Raw genomic sequence first — 17,999 nt, 5'->3', positions numbered from 1 at the left:
GGCGGTACATACTACCACATTATGCCGCTTCTCCACTCATACCGCCAAGGTGGTATCAGCCACCGGGCCGGAGATGTCAATCTCCAGCCCGGCTGCTGGCACAATACTTCCTGCGGCATTATGAGTCTGCCTGCCACCATGGTTTTCATGGCATTAGCAATGCCACGAAAACCATGGCGGTAGGCCATACCGGTGACAGGGAATTCCTTCCCTGTCACCGGTAGGTGGCTCCCCCACCCCCAACACTCACCTGACACCCCCACCTCCTCCATCCAAACTCACCCACCTCCTCCGATCCTCACACTCCCCCTGCCCCCTCCATCCAAACCCCCACCCGCCCCCATACACACGCTAACACCCCCACCCTCTCTGATCATCACATACACACTCCCCATACACGCACACACCCTCAGACACGCATCCAGACATGCTCACACACACTCTTACAGACAATCACACTGACATGCAGACACGCACTCACTTCACCATTCTTACACGCATTCACTCACACGTATACAACCAAGCAAACAACACAACACACACAGACGCATTCACACACTCACTCACACATTCATGCACACACACCCAACACCCCCCACCCTCGCACCCCATCTCCCCTGTCAGAAGCCCAACTTACCTTGGTCAAGGAGGTCTTCCGGCAGGGAACAGGAAGGGGCGCTGCTACCGCCAGCAGTGCCCCGCCAGCAGAACACTGCCAGGCCATATGAATTGTCATAATACGTCTGGCAGCGTTAAACTGGCGTGGTGGTGCTGGTGGTAGCAGCTCCAGCTCACAACTATCCACCAGCATGATCACTGCCGGATTTCCGCCCTTGTGGCGGATGTCCAGCAGTGATCATAATATGGCGGACGGATGGTAGCAGTGGTGAAGGTATTTTGGTGGCTGTCACCGTGGCGGTAGGCGGTTTTTACCGCCAATGTCAAAATGACCACCTAAGTGTGCTTTCCCTCTTACTTTCATCCTCCTTGCTGCATCCCACAATGGTCACCCTTCACAAACCTGTCTTTCTTAAACTTCATCAACAAACTCAAATTCCTTAAAGCCACCTCCTTCGAAGATGATGGCTTATCCTACCCATCATTAAAGCTCTCTCTAGAGAAGCTCACTCAAAGCATCTTCCCAGAAGCTTTCCAGACAGGCTACACTCATCGTCTCCCAAACAAACAACACTAAACCCTGCTGATTTTGCCACCTAGAGTCCTATCACTTACCTACCCTTCATCAGTAAGAGCAGAAAAGCACCCCACACACAAGATCTCATTAATGTCAAACCACCTCCTGCATGACTATCAGTTAAGCCTTTGATCACATGGATCACAGAAACAGATGTCATACAAATAATGGATGATGCCCTCCTGGACACAGAGAAAGATGGTCCATGCCTTCTCATATTGCTGAATATATTGGCTAAAGCATGCATGCCAAAACAACGTGGTCTTAAGAACGACCGCGTCTTTACCACACATGCCTTTACAACTAATTCTGTTGTAAAAGCATGTATGGCAAAGGAAGATGCGCGGTAAATTCCCCTCTGCCCATGGCCCTAAACCCACCAACCCTGAGCCCTGAAATGGATCCCACTCTGCCCCTGAAACTACCCCAACTCCTGTCCTAATGCCTAAAACCTTGTCCCCTACTTAAAACTACCCCAACCCCCACGCCCTGAGTCCTAAAACAGTTCCCAGCCCTGCAAACTGATCCTTCCCCCAGCCCTGAACCCTAAAGCCCTACCCCAACCTTTACAACTACTCCAACACCCCCAGTCCTGAACCCTAAAACCCTGCCCCAACCCTCACAACTACCCCGATCCCCCCCACCCTGAGCCCTAAAACCCTCCCCTACCCAAAAATACTAACCAGACCACCCTGTAAAAAAAAAACTAACCTTCCCCTGACCTGAGCCCTAAAACTGCCCCACCCCTCAAAAGTACCCCCAAACCCAGTCCCAGCCCCTAAAAACCTACCACCTCCCTAAAAAATGTAACATGACTTCCCCTTTTACATGAAAAAAAAACTAACCCGACCTCCACCCCACCCTAAGCCCTAAAACTTCCCCCACTCGTATAAACTACCCTCCCTACACCGAACCTGGCCCCAACCTCACTTACCTCTCCCGTTGCTTCCTCTTCCTGCTCCTGTAACACCTAGATCACGCTGTCTGCCTTAACCACGCACATGCGTGGTTAAGGCACATGCATGGTTAAGGCGGACACCACGCCAGTGCGTGCTTCAGGCAGTCGTGGTTTAGCTTGCGGGAAAATGGCACACGTGGCTCAGACTGCGTTGTTAAGGCTGTTTCCCCAACAAATGTGGGTTTACCACATGGGTCTGGGCAGATTCAAACATCAGCTTTTAACCAAAGTTGCTCAGGTTCACCTTTGACACTAACCCCACCCTCAAACAACACATACATGAGAAAAACTATATTGATTGGTACCAGTTGTTTTAACTAAAGAAAGTGAAAATGCTACCCCCAGAAAACGAATTTAGAACTGATGTTCGAACCATCTCACTCTTAAATTTAGATTGTGTCAATGCCAGGGTCTGTGTACTTCCAGACAACCCTCTGGCACCTCTTAAGGGCACAATAAATGTTGCATCATGCTTCATTGAGGGTACAATGAAATATGACCACATCTCTCTGATCCTTGGTGAGCTCCACTGGCCTCTATGCTAGCTCACACTACCTTTAATGTCAGCTGCCTCAGCTACAGTCATGAAGACTGGCACCCCGAGTATTCTCCTTACAAGCTCACCATCACTAATGCCACTCAGCACTCCCACAGCCAGGAGACTACAGACTAGAGATGTAGAGGTGCAAGGAAAAAACTGTAACAGGCCTTCTCCGTCTATGCACCCAGGAACTGGAACAACATCCCTGTATGCATCAGGGTAACCATTCTGTTTGACAGTTTTGGAAAATAACTCAAAATGCACCTCTTTAAAGAAAACTACATTGTGGCTCCGTAAACAGTCCATCTGTCTCTCCAGCACCCGGTACCTCCATCTTGAATGTGTCTCTGTGTCACTGTCTTTGACTGGACTGCATTACGCTTCCTATTATCTCTGTTTGTCCTATTCAACTGCCACATACATGCAATGACACTGTAACTATGGAACAGTAGGAACCTGCCTGTGTTTGTTCTACTTCTATGTAAAGGAAATAGTAAATCATAGCGGGCCCTAGTGTTTAAAAGCATCTGAATTTGCACCGTGTGGACAGGGATTTGCAGAAATGGGATACCTGTGAGTACTATTGCACCTTCATCTATATAATTGGGATGTATTCGCCACATTAGGATGTTGTGCATAGTGACCACTTTGGTATCCCAGGGCCTGACTTTTTGCCCAGGAAGGGTTGCCCAGAACCGTATTTATGAAGGAAAGCCACATCAATTGTACCTATTGCATCCTGTTTGCTTTCAGTGGCGACAGGGCCTCCTTTATTTTCCATATTAGGTAGTGTCCTCCGTGAATTGGCAGAACACTTTTGAATACAAAATGGTAGAAGATCAGCAGCACACTCAAACAGTACAGTATAAGGGGCAGTTATCTTCTGTACTAAAAGTATTCCAAAAACAAACAAGGTCGTAAATCACCAAAACAATTCTAATGCCTAAAGAGACACAAACGCCTCTAAAAACCAACAAAGCAGCCAGGTCTAGAGTATTTTCCGCAATATGAATAAAGGACCAAGCCTTATATTGAAAACATGCCCACAGGAATAACCAGAGATGGGACAATCCACGTAGTTGGATTCTAAAACCACTCAAAGCGGACTTCCTGTCTAGAGGGGTCCCCGTTAACAGCCCCTGAGTGTCAGATTGAGTGCTTCCAATAAGCAACTCCCTGAACCATTCTGGCCGCAGCAGAAAGTGGTGGAATGCAGCCTGCCTTGGGGAAACGACCAGCAGTATTAGGGACAACCTAAATAAGTTGCTCCTGCTGATCTGTTAAAAACCTTAAAAATATTTAGGGGCGGATGTACCAAAGCATTTTCCCATTGACACAGAATGGGTAAAACCCTTTGATACATCTGGCCCTTAATGTTTCAATTCCATTTACGTAAAGGGACAGAAAATATTTTTATCAAGCATTGTCAATATTTGAAGAGGCTGGAGATGAACAGGTTGGTGCCTTGGTAAGCCGAACATGCCACACAGACCTAATATTCGAGGGTGGACAGCGACCCTGTGGGACATACAGAGAGCAAGAGTGTGGTGCCCGGTGAGAGGGGTTATGTAGTAATAACCTTGCCCTCCTTTATTTATTTACAAAACATGTGAGCGGCATCATAAAGATGAGCTGAACCACACCAAAATGAATGTGTGTTTATTCAATATTATTAAAGCAACAAAGCCCACTAACTATGGAGCCAGCTTTATGCACTTGCTGCTTGGTGACATGATCACGGAGTTCAGTCCCTTCCTGGGGGGCTACTCTAGAGGAGGGGGCCACTGTGCAAACTGTCCTGGAGAAAGAGTTGCTGCGTATAATCTAACAGCTGCCCTTTTCTGTGTGAGTCCAAGAAGTAACTGTATGCCCGCCAGAACAGCCAGTAACACATCGTGTGATGAGAAAGTGACTCAGATCTGGCTTGACTCAGCTGCTGTCTGCCACAGCATGCCACTACGTTTGTTAAAATATACATACAATGGGCTTCAAAGGAGGAAACATCTCTCACCTAAAGTTATTTGGGCCCATATTTATACTTTTTGACGCAAAACTGCGCAAACGCAGTTTTGCTTCAAAAAATTTAGCGCCGGCTAACGCCATTCTGAAGCGCCATGCGGGCGCCGTATGTATTGAATGACGTTAGCCGGCGTTAGCCGCCGGCGCTGTCTGGTGTGCGTTAAAAAAAACTACGTACACCAGGCAGCGCCGGCATAGGGGGATATGGAGCTTGGGCGTCAAGAAATGGGGCAAGTCAGGTTGAGGGAATTTTTTCGCCTCAACCCGATTTGCGCCATTTTTTTTCACTCCCAACCCCCATAGAAATGACTCCTGTCTTAGCAAAGACAGGAGTCATGCCCCCTTGCCCAATGGCCATGCCCAGGGGACTTCTGTCCCCTGGGCATGGTCATTGGGCATAGTGGCATGTAGGGGGGCACAAATCAGGCCCCCCTATGCCACAATTTTTTTTTTTTAAAAACACATACCTGAACTTACCTTAATGTCCCTGGGATGGGTCCCTCCAGCCTTGGGTGTCCTCCTGGGGTGGGCATGGGTGACAGGGGGTGTCCCTGGGGGAATGGGGGGGCACCTGTGGGCTCCTTCAGAGCCCACAGGTCCCTTAACGCCTGCCTTTTGCAGGCGCTAAAAAACGGCGCAAAAGCGGCCGTACGTCATTTTTTTTGACCCGCCCACTCCCGGGTGTGATTTTTGCCCGGGAGTATAAATCCCAAGCACATGCCTCGGAGTCGATTTTTTAGACGGGAACGCCTACCTTGCATATAATTAACGCAATGTAGGTGTCCACGCTACAAAATGACGCTAACTCCATGGACTTTGGCGCTAGACGCGTCTAACGCCAAAGTATAAATATGGAGTTAGTTTTGCCTCGAAATTGCGTAAAAAAAACGACGCAATTTCGGCGCAAACGGAGTATAAATATGCCCCTTGATGTTTGGTATATCATTCTGCTTCCTAAAATGTGTGTCCATTTCAATGGACGAGGACCATTGTTTACATTATGAGGTAGGGACTTGTGGTGAATGCAGATGCCATCTTGATTAGAAGGCTTCCCCCATACAAGTAAGGTGTTCTCCATTCTATATGTTTACTTGAAGCCTGTGCTACAAATTTAAGGGCATAGTTATTAAAAAGGTCACGCAGTGCAGAAAGTCACCTTGCTGGGCTGCCTGATAAGGAAAGGGCAGGAATGCGCCGTACTTAACATTGTATGGCGCATTCCTGGCTTTTCTTTGCGCTGGCGCACATTGTGCTGCCTAGCAGCAATGCAGCCACCCTTGCACCATGGTGCAAGGATGACTGCATTATAGGCAGGCAGGAAGGGCACCATTGTGCACAAACACAATCCTGAGAAACATTTTCCTCTTCTTATGTGTGCTGAAGAATACAGCACACATAGAAAAGGAAGTAACAAGGAGAACTAAAGATATTTCTCATTGTTACGCATCACTTGGAGAGGCGCAGGATTTTGACGCATTCCCAGGTCTCCCAGTAATGGTAAGCCTAGGAATGTGCCAAAAACCATGGGTGGATGCGTGGAAAACCCACGCTCCACCCATGAGACACCTTCCCAGGGCAGAGTAACACATCCCAGCCATTTGCGCTGCGTTGCATAACCCACACTCCATCCATGAGACACCTTCCCAGGGCAGAGTAACACATCCCAGCCATTTGCACTGCGCTGCGTTGCATAACCCACACTCCATCCATGAGACACCTTCCCAGGGCAGAGTAACACATCCCAGCCATGTGCGCTGCGTTGCATAACCCACACTCCATCCATGAGACACCTTCCCAGGGCAGAGTAACACATCCCAGCCATTTGCGCTGCGTTGCATAACCCACACTCCATCCATGAGACACCTTCCCAGGGCAGAGTAACACATCCCAGCCATGTGCGCTGCGTTGCATAACCCACACTCCATCCATGAGACACCTTCCCAGGGCAGAGTAACACATCCCAGCCATTTGCGCTGCGTTGCATAACCCACACTCCATCCATGAGACACCTTCCCAGGGCAGAGTAACACATCCCAGCCATTTGCGCTGCGTTGCATAACCCACACTCCATCCATGAGACACCTTCCCAGGGCAGAGTAACACATCCCAGCCATTTGCGCTGCGTTGCATAACCCACACTCCATCCATGAGACACCTTCCCAGGGCAGAGTAACACATCTCAGCCATTTGCGCTGCGTTGCATTACTCTAGATTCATCAATCCAGGCAAGGCCACACAAAGTGGCTTTACATGGCTTGAGAAATGTAACTTAAGAGTTGATTCACTCTTGCGCCCCATTGCATGGCAAAAGGGCGAAACAAGTCTTTCATAAATATTGTGGTGATGTGATCTGCTATCTATATTCCATATTCTGGATTCTATCTCCATGGTGGGCAGAATGTAGAGAGAGAAATTATCAGGTGGGATTCTACAGGGCGCAGTTGCTGTTAGCAGCTGATCAACACTGTGGCCAATAAAGCTGTGTTCTAAGAAATTCCCCTGATGTGATGAGTTTGGTCTTCCAGACTACCACAAATATGCCCCAAAGTATGTAACTGTCTACATAGTGTGTCATGTTATTTTTAAAGAAACACATTTATATTTGTAAAAAATGTTTCACAAAAAGGTTCATTAACATAAAATTTGACAAATATTATTCGGGATTTGCATTCATTTTTTGAAGAGCTGGGTCATTAGTTTACTCATACTCCCACTTCATTTCAAAAGTTGGATCCACTGGTGTCTTTCCTTTGTGAACATGACCATCACAAAGATCATGGGTGCCATGGTGGTCATTCTATTCTGCTGGTTGTTTTTGTTATGCAGCTCCTCTTCTATGTCACTGGTTGTATGTGCTCAGAAAAGCATCTAATATCTGATGCTTCAATTTGAAAAAGAAGGACAAACAGGAAAAGATAGCTTTCCATCAGTATGTAGGTGGAAGCGTCTCTAAAAATAGAAACGTAGGAGTGTGACGAGTTACCCATTGGGAAGCACCACTCAGGCAACTATGACTTGTTTATCATGGGTATTGATCTGCACCTGGAAAAAACATGGCTGAAAGGCACAGCAAGACTATGAGCACAGTTATAGAGCAGTCCCCAACCACCCTCTAGTTTATTATGAGGGGAGCAAACAATTCTCTTGCCAAAGAGTGCACAGCCTACTCACCCCAAGGACCACTCACCTCTCCTGCATATATTTACCGCCTGTCAGAGCAGGTTTGCAGCAAACCAGGAAGCTGGAAGTTCAACATTTGCTACACGCTATCTCAAAATGTGAGCAGACGGAATGCTGGTCCTTTTGGTTCCAGGGCTCCAATTCCTGCCTTTGCCCCATGTGCCTTGCCTTCCATTGCAGCTGGAGCACATGCTTAACATGGATAAAAAGAGGAAGAAAGAAGCCTGATGGAGACTGCTGTTGGAGAGGAGTCGGCTGGAGCCAGGTCTTTTTTCCTACTCTTGGCAAGTACTGCTATCAAAGCCCATCTTTACCCTATCCAACTGCAAAATACCTACTGCAGCTTATTTATGGACACAAATTACCCTGTAATGCAGCTCTGCATTGCATGTGGCCCCGTTCCAAGGAAAGGTTTCTGATACCAAAGGTTAGGCCCAGGGTACCATTGCAATCACCCAGATCCCAGCCTTGCTTTCAAATTAAGTGAATAACGTAACAAATTTACAGGGAGATCCGCTGCATGAGCTGAACCATGAAACTAGCCAGTAAGTCACTTCACAATTAAAGAAAGTGTATTTCATTAAAATGCAGAAATGTTTCACTATAATATTTCAAATTATATGATGTATTGACAGGCATTAAGTAAAAGTGATAACTTGAATTTAGAGTAAACTTAGAAACATCATGACCCCAACTGCACTGACACCAATGCTGTTAATCAATCAATTAAACATTTAAGAGCGCACTACTCACCCATAGGGTCTCAAGACGCTGAGGGGTGTGTCCTTAGAGATCAGTTGAAGAACCAAGTCTTGAGGTCCTTCCTGAACTGAGGCAGCAATGGCGACTATCTGAAGTGAAGAGGTAAGGTCTTCCAAACTTTTACTGCAAGGTAGGTGGAAGATCTTCCTCCAGCCTAGGACTTCTTTATGCAGGGTATGTTGGCGAGGGACTTCTGGGACGAGGTCTGGAAGGGGAGTACCAGGTGATACGGTGGTTGAGTTAGCTGAATCCAATGTTGTGGAGGGCTCTGATGGTGTGTATAAGGAGTTCTTCTTGGCGGTGAGCCAGTGGAGGTCTTTCAGGTGTTCTGTGATGTATTCTCGGCGGGGGATGTTCAGGATAAGTCTGGGGTGGCGTTCTGAATTTGTTTCAGCTTGCTCAGGTTCTTCTTGCAAGTTCCGGCATAGAGGGTGTTGCTGTAGTCACGTCTGCTCATGATTAGGGCATGTGTCACTTTTTTAGCAGTCAGTTGGTATCCATCTGAATATCTTCCGTAGGAGCTGGAAGGTGTGGAAGGAGGTGGAGGCGACGGTGTTCACCTGTCTGGTCATGGTGAGCGTTGAGTCGAGGATAATGCAGAGTTTTCGTGCATGGTCTTTGGGGTTGGGAGGTCTGCTGAGTGTTGAGGGCCACCAGGAGTCATTCCAGGCTGAGTAGAAAGGTCCCAGGATGAGGATCTCAGTCTTGTTGGAGTTCAGCTTAAGGCAGCTGTAGGAAAGTGCCCCTGTTGGCATGGTTACCCCTCACTTTTTGCCTAGTATTGATGCCAACGTTGATTGAAAGTGTGCTGGGACCCTCCTAACCAGGCCCCAGCACCAGTGTTCTTTCCCTAAAACTGTACCTTTGTTTCCACAATTGGCACAACCCTGGCACACAGTTAAATCCCTTGTAAAAGGTACCCATGGTACCAAGGGCCCTGTGGCCAGGGAAGGTCTCTAAGGGATGAAGCATGTATTATGCCATACTGGGGACCCCTCACTCAGCCCATGCACACTGCCTTGCAGCTTGTGTGTGCTGGCGGGAAGCCAGGGTGCCATGCCCACAAACCATTGCCTGTGGCATAGGTAAGTCACCCCTCTAGCAGGCCTTACAGCCCTAAGGCAGGGTGCACTATACCACAGGTGAGGGCATAGCTGCATGAGCAATATGCCCCTATAGTGTCTAAGTCCATTCTTAGACATTGTAAGTGCAGTGTAGCCATATTAAGTATATGGTCTGGGAGTTTGTCATTACGAACTCCACAGCACCATAATGGCTTCACTGAATACTGGGAAGTTTGGTATCTGATACTGGTACTGATGCCAGTGTGGGATTTATTGAAGCATGCAGACAGAGGGCATCTTGGAGATTCCCCCTGTATGTTAGCACAACTGCTAGTGTAGGACTGACTGCTCTGTGCCAACCTGCCACTTTCAGATGAGTTTCTGACCACATGCCTTTTTAGGGTCGAGCCTGCGTCACATGCGCTCGCGCATGCGTTTCTCTAGCAAGACACTTTAGGTATTAGAAAAGGGCTCGGAGCCCTGTCGACGTCACGTCAGTGTCTTTCATTGGCAAGTTGGCTTGCCTGTTAGAATACGCTTCTTTTGATTAGTGGAAGGCATGCATACGTCATGCCTTTTCCGTGGTTAGCCCTCCTCGAGCGCAGCGACCAAGTACGGAAAACATGTGAGGCTCGCTGTGGTTGTGGACTACTTTTTCTCTGTTTTCCGAGCGCGATCTCGCTGGGCAGAAGTCGAGCGCTTCGTTAATCGCACTTTTTCCGGTTACGTTAATAAACGCACTTTGTGTGAACTGTACAGCGCTGTTTTTTTCTTAAAATGCAGGAAAAATCCGGTTGGGAGTTTACAACAGCTGCAACTCCAACAAATGCGAGACCCTAGTGCACTGCAAATGCTTGTTGCATTCTGTGGTCAGAAACAAAGCCTGACCTGGGTGGAGGTGCTTCACACCTCCCCCTGCAGGAACTGTAACACCTGGCGGTGAGCCTCAAAGGCTCAAGCCTAGGATTACAGTGCCCCAGGGCACTCCAGCTAGTGGACATGTCCGCCCCCCGGACAAAGCCCCACTTTTGGCAGCAAGTCCGGTGGGAAAATTAGGGAAAACAGGGAGGAGTGACCACACCAGACAGGACCACCCCCAAGGGGTCCAGAGCAGAGGTGACCCCCCTCCCTGCAAAATCGTCCATCCTGGTTTGGAGGACAGGGACCAATAGCGAAAGGAATGTGCCCCCTCCCCAAAGGGAGTGGGCACAAGGAGGGTGTAGCCATCCTCAGGGACAGTAGCCATTATCTACTGCCCTCTGACCCCTAACTCACCCCTAAATCTAGGATTTAAGGGCCTCCCTAAACCTAGCTCATCAGATTCCTGGCGACCTACAAAGAGAAGAAGGACTGCTAAGGCTTTCAGCTTAGCAGTCCTTCTTCTCTTTGTAGGTCGCCAGGACCAGCAGAGAAGAAGGAAGACACAACTGCTTTGGCCCCAGCCCTACCGGCCTGTCTCCTGCTTCAAAGAACCTGCAAACCGCAATGCATATAGCGGGCCCAGCGACCTCTGAACCTCAGAGGACTGCCCTGCACCCCAAAGGACCAAGAACTCCAGAGGACAGCAGCTCTGTACAAAAGAAATGTTCAACCAAGGACTCACACCTCACTCCAGATGCACGAGTCCTGACCCGTGTGCCCCCTGACAACCTCAGCCCGTGTCCAGGTGGTCCACCCAGCAAGAAAGAGTCCGCAGGCGATTGGGAACAAGGGCCCACTCTGGGTTGACCGCTCCAAGCCCCCACGACGACGCCTGCAGAGGGAATCCAGAGGACCCCCATGACCGCGAGCTCCAGACAAAGATATCCGACAGCAGGCGTCCTTCTTACCATTCCGACCCGCGGTGTGTCTGAGACACCCCACCCCTCCGGACCTCGCCTGCAGCCTCTAAGGGACCCACAGGGTCCCCTCATAGAGTTGCATTAGAAACCCGACACCCTGTTTGCACCCAGCTGCCCTAGTGCCGCTGAAAGTGTGTGTTTGGTGCCTACTTGGTGCCCCTCCAGTCCTCTCTTGAACCCCCCTGGTCTACCCTCCGAGTCGCGGGTACTTACCTGCTGGCTGACCAGATTCCGAGTACCCCCCTATCTCCATAGGAGCCCACATTAACTGGGCTCTCCTTTGACCTCTGCACCCGACCGGCCCTGTGTTGCTGGTGGTGGGTGTATTTTAAAGAAAACTGTATACATTGTTGATTCCATTCAAAGTTCTGAATATAACTATGCAAAGTGCCTTACATTTTATGTACTTACCTGCAAACTGAATCTTGTGGTTCTAGAAATAAATTAACAAAACATATTTTTCTATATATAATCCTTTTGGTCTGGAGTTAAGTCATTGAGTGTGAGTGTGAGTTTCTTCTGTTGCTTGTGTGTGTACAACATATGCTTAACAATACCCTCTGATAAGTCTAACTGCTCAACCACACTACCACAAATAGAGCATTAGTATTATCTATTATTGCCTATGTCAAGCCTCTGCGGAACCCCTGGACTCTGTGCACACTATGGGCCTGATTCAGACCTTGGCGCCAAGGTCCCGCCGGCAAACGACCGCACCGCGGTCAAAAGACCGCGGCGGCCATTCAAACATTTCCGCTTGGCCGGCGGGCGCTCTCCACAAGAGCGCCCGCCGGCCCAGCGGAAATGCCCCTGCAACGAGGACGCCGGCTCAGAATTGAGCCGGCGTAGTTGCAGGGGTGCGACGGGTGCAGTTGCACCCGTCGCGTATTTCAGTGTCTGCAAAGCAGACACTGAAATACTTTGCGGGACCCTCTTAAGGGGGCCCCTGCAGTGCCCATGCCATTGGCATGGGCCCTGCAGGGGCCCCCAGGGGCCCCGCGGCACCCCCTACCGCCATCCTGTTCATGGCGGGTTTCCTGCCATGAACAGGATGGCGGTAGGGGGTGTCTGAATCCCCATGGCGGCGGAGCGCGCTCCGCCGCCATGGAGGACTCAATGGGGCAGCGGTAAACCGGCGGGAGACCGCCGGTTTACCCTTTCTGACCGCGGCTGAACCGCCGCGGTCAGAATGCCCTTGGGAGCACCGCCAGCCTGTTGGCGGTGCTCCCGTGGTCGGTGACCCTGGCGGTCACCGGCCGCCAGTGTCAGAATGACCCCCTATATCTCATTTTGATGTAGTATATACAGAGCCAACTTCCTACAGCAGCTCTCCCTCATCCAAGTGGAGACTGCTTCCATCCCGTCCCCGAAGTTCTTCTTGGCTGAGGAGGGGTTCTCGGCCTGGGAGATGATCAGCTGGATGGCATCAGCATAGGAGACAATGTTCATACCATAGTTTCTGAAAATAGGGGCAAGCAGGGTCATGTAGATGTTGAACAGCGTGGGGCTCAACGATGATCCTTGGGGTATTCCACATTTTACACTGACAAAAGGCAACAATGTTTTATGTTTAACTTTAAAAGAGTGAGCCTTGTATCTAAATCAGGAGTGTTGGCATTTATACTTCTTGTCCTTTGGCTTCATACTCCACTTCACAATCCCTCCAAGCATGCTGAATGGTATCCAAACATGGTAGGGATTGCGGTCACTTTGTGCACTATGCCTTGACCACAAATATGTCTGACAAATTTAAGCACTGTTTTCTGCAGTTATTAGAGTCTCACACCAGTCAATGAACCCACCTCATAAGTTTAGATTTCCCTTAGTCTACTCTGAGGCTCTAATTACATCAATTTACCACAATGGTAAAAGTTTGATGGGGCGTGGCTATCATTCAAATGTATCTGCATGGTACACATATGTCTCTACAGCTAAATGATCAGTTCACTACACAAGTTTTATATTTTTTCTTTACTGATGTTGACCACTTCATTCTTGGATGCAGAAATGTTCTTCCTGTATTTTTTTACTGCTCTTTCTTATGACATTGTAAGGTGTGGGGTAAACGCTGAAGTAGGCACACTCACATAGCATGAATGGGCAATTTATGTATGCTCAGCAAGTGCTATCTGACCAGGTACTGAAGTACCTTGGCTACACTCATAGCTGGTGAAACGCCCTTCTTGCAAGGCTTTCAAACAAATGCACAAGCGAGGAATTTTGAAGGTGTGTAGCTTGTGTTTATAGACCTGTGCAGGAGATTGTCCTCTAATTATTTACTCATATCAGAAGGTTCGTGGTCTATATTGACACTGGTGGGAAAGAGACTGCAAACAACTGTAATCTGTCTTGAGGGCAAAAAACACACTACTTGTGACCTCAAGTGACTGTGAAAGGGGTTTCAGGACAATGAACTTGATAATGTCACCCATATAAGACAGACTTGGTATTGCATGTCTTTCTTCACTAATGTTCAGACAACTCATGGGCCTTCCTTTGACTCTTTTAAATTCATTGCCATATGTTAAACAGATGGCTGACTGCTCATCTCCACACAGATGGTACTCAGTCTAAGAAGGTAGATCCTACTGTCCAACACAACAAAAGAAACCAGAGTCATGGGATTTTTTAAAGTAATTTTGCTACCCACATGTTATGGATTCAGTGATGTAAAAGGTCTCACTAATTACTAATTTCTTATAGATACATTTCCTGTGGCAATATAGCATGGTCTATAATGTCTTAACTAATAAATGTACACAATAGCCAATTATAATTGTATCACTCATAGTGAATATCATGTGCCATGCTGAGCATACCAAATGCAGTTTTGTTTTTGGTAATGGTCAAAGTGTGCTAAAATTGTCAGTGTGTATAATGGTGGTGCGTTTGGTAGATTAATAAATGTTACAGTTTTGATATTCACAATTGCAGTTTCTAGTGTTTTCACGTAATGCATAAACCATGCCAAGTTCAGTATGCCTAGCTTGTAGTACGTATTGGGTTGTTTACTGTAGTTAGTAAGACACCAAACTTCATCCACATTTGGTCTGGTAAATCCTTCAGACAGGGAACTCACGTCACACTCCTAAGTATCAGCTTTCATTTGTTAAATCTGATAATGTACACATATGTACTCTTGATAGACCTGCTAAACATATGTTTCAGGTCCTACGATCTGATGTAACCTCTTGTAATGTCATTTCCTGTGAGGTCAAAGGTCGAGATGCCACTCCCTGTGATGTCACCCACAGTGATGTCACTTGCATATCGCCTAACTTGGTTAGTCCCCCTCCCTCTGTTTTTTGAAGACCTTTACCCTGTCTGTAAATGTATCTTACCTTCATTTGCTGTTGCACACACAAGAAAGACTTGAAGAAGGATGAAATATTTCATGATTTTATCTGTAAAAAATGATTGACTCGATTAGCAACAAAATCACGAGGATAGAAAAGAAAAACAAGTTTATGAGTTTTACGTCTTTCCACTGGTTCTCTCTGCACACATTCATTTTTAAGTCACTCAATTGGGACTTTAATATCTAGCAAAGGTCACCAAATTGGGACTTTAATATCTAGCAAAGGCAATGAAGTACAAAGATGTGCATGTTCATATTAGAGTGTGCAGTCACAAATTAGGTAATATATTGTTGTCCCTTTTGGGCCTGAAATGACCTTATTATCATTGCTTTGCACTCCCATTCCAGAAGCTTATTTAAAACTCTCACTGTTCATCAGAAATATGAGAAAGGCAGAATTGGCTGCACTCACTTCCAGCTCCCTTTTTTTATAATCCATTTCGAAACACCAATGTGATTTAGTGTCTCATGCTTTGAAGTTTGTGTTTCACAGGTGCCTCCTTTGTAGGGCCCACTGCACTGTCTTGTCCTTTGCCCTGCAAGCAGCCTCTCACATCAGATGTGACTCCAACATAGATAGTCCCAGAATACAAGCCCTTGGTGTTTCTTGTGGCTCACACTTGAATGTAGGCCTCACAGACATATGCCTACCAAAGGTTACAAAGGCCCCCAGCCCTACTCTTTATGATTCCCTTATCAGCCTCGACTCCTTCCTGATTTTTTCCCCAGGACCCACTGACCTTTTCAAGATCAAAGAGCCCTTTTTGAAGTGCACAGGAGAGCCAGGCTCCCCCTTCCTCTAGTGTGTGTCCCAACCAGCTCGCAAGAATCCAAAAATCTGGCTGTGGGTCTTCTCCTCCTCCTCCACATGCTTTCCTCAAGACCCTGGGCTCCTAATATGGAACCCATAGGCCAACATGTATTGTACAGCTCACAGGCACACACGCATCACAGCACGCACACACTCAGTGCACAGCGCTATATGCTAAGGATGAATTAAGCACACAGCAGCAGAACTTTACATGAGTGGGCTGGTAGACACCATTTCAGTGGCACAGGTAAAAAGGCCTCTTCACTCTAATGATAATCATTATTGATGACACCACTGTGCTTGTGCTACTTACCTTTTTAATAAGGCCAGCAATTCTTTACCACTTACGAGAGTCGAGCATTGGGCACCCTTTACGGTCTAAGCAGCACAACAATCGGGGAGACAGGCCTAGACCATAGCCCATATAAATGATCTGTGTTCGTCCAAGATGAAAAATTACTACCAGGGATCCAGATATTGTTGCAGCTGGAGCACTCAGGGCAGGGGTGCACGTCTGTCACCATGAGAAGGACTTTTCTGCCTCAACAGTCTTGAAATCCTGCTTTGGGTTCTTGGCTGCTGAAGATAGGGAAGTCACACAGGTGGTTGAAGGGTGGAGATGAAACCAGTTTACCACATGTTCCTGGCTGAGGCTTGTGTTGAAAGTGAGCAGTGCCAAGCTTTGGCCTGACAAAAAGTGAAGTACAAACAATGCGCACCTCTTACCAGGAAATGTCATGTAACTGTATAAACAAACTTCGCTTGAGAATACTGATACTCTAGACAGGTAAATATTTGTTCTGCACATCAGAGCCCCATGTGTGTTTAGCTGACCCTGGTACAGGCACTGCTTGGCCACATGTTTTGTTTGGTGTGATGCCACCTATTGTTCTTGGCAAAGGACTGCAGCTGGGGTAATGAAATGAGGTCAAGCAGAAGGCACAGAACACATTTCTCATTTATTTCAGGGGGAGGTGGGCTACAAAAGTGAGTAAAGAGATAGTTTTACTCTGGTTTCTTACTGAAAGATAACGTATTTCTACTTAAGAACTAGGATGTTGGAGTCAGTGCCACTATGGGAAGAACCAATCATCTCTGGAGGTCCACCCTAGCAGTGACAGTGCAGGTATGCCAGCCTTGCCCTGAAATGCACAGCACTCGACGAGTGCCCCAGTGTTGGTCTAATGTAGAAGAATATTGAACGATGAAAGAGTTGCTGTGGCTTCAGTACAGAACACTTTCCCTTGGCTGAGGTGTGAATTCTCGCTTGTGTCGTGTTCTATCTGATTACAAACAGAGCTTTTCCTTGCGATCCTACAGGCCTCATATCTCGCCAAAAGGATGCATAGCGGCTTCTTGAATAGGTGTCATCCTACAAAGAGCCTCACTTTTGCTTAGCCCTTATGGCCCTCTGCACTTGAATAGTCGAATGATTCATTTTTAAACCTCAATGCATCTATCCTTTTGACAACACACAATTTGCCCCATTAAGTTATCAATTGAATGCTGACATGGAGAAATGTTCAGATATAAAACAACTAATGTCAGATTTTTAAATACACAAGTGACAGGATTGTTTAAATTAATCAACTAACCCTCTCTTGATTAAAATATTTTTAAAGTTCCTTCTTTTATATATTTCACTAAATCTATTTAATCGGTCCATGTTATGTCGTTTGTGCCAGTTAAAGAAATAAACAATGGAACATGTTCTCTGTATCTAACCTGAACAGTTGGATATTCGGAAAATATGTCTGCAGTTGTTTAGAGTTTATGGGATGTGAACAATTACCTTTCACAATGGGTTTGGTCCACAGTGTATACACAAACCACAGCACTGACCTATACACTAGTGGTTCCTTCCTATCCAGCACGCCCCCGCCCACCGTATCTCCCGACCAGAGGGTTGAGCTGGAGAACGCCATCTCCTTATTTGAGATACATGAGGCTATACGCGGACTGCACACAGGAAAGACCACGGGACCGGACGGTCTTCAACTCGAATTTTATAAAACACACACCACACTCCTGGTGCCCGCCTGCAAACACTTTACAATGATGACCTCCAAGCTGCCTGTCTGCATCACTCAGTCAGCGAAGCATAGCGCTGCTACCCCTAGCTCTTTAAGGTAAGTACAATTAGTGTTTATCACAATACCATGCATGCAACGTAATAATGCCAGGACAATGTTTGTGGGTATAATATGTCGCAATTTATTGATTTCACAGGTAGGGTTAGCTTACGGGCGATCCCGGTGTCGGAGATGAGT

The 17,999-nt window shown here is 47.3% G+C and overlaps 1 protein-coding gene across 1 annotated transcript in view; it reads right to left on the bottom strand.

The window, feature by feature from the left end:
• The window catches only part of LOC138288375 (coagulation factor XI-like), a 109,989-nt gene that overhangs the window by 76,333 nt on the left and 15,657 nt on the right, over positions 1-17,999 (bottom strand). The window contains exon 2 of the mRNA XM_069229945.1: positions 14,902-14,964. Coding sequence (XP_069086046.1) covers positions 14,902-14,956 — 55 coding nt within the window. The 5' untranslated portion in view covers positions 14,957-14,964. The remainder of the gene's footprint in view (positions 1-14,901; positions 14,965-17,999) is intronic.

The sequence above is a fragment of the Pleurodeles waltl genome, chromosome 4_1, assembly GCF_031143425.1.
Source record: "Pleurodeles waltl isolate 20211129_DDA chromosome 4_1, aPleWal1.hap1.20221129, whole genome shotgun sequence".
In the NCBI taxonomy this organism is placed as follows: Eukaryota; Metazoa; Chordata; class Amphibia; order Caudata; family Salamandridae; genus Pleurodeles; species Pleurodeles waltl.
Note: the sequence above shows the minus strand (reverse complement) of the source record. Positions and strands in the feature narration are given on the sequence as shown.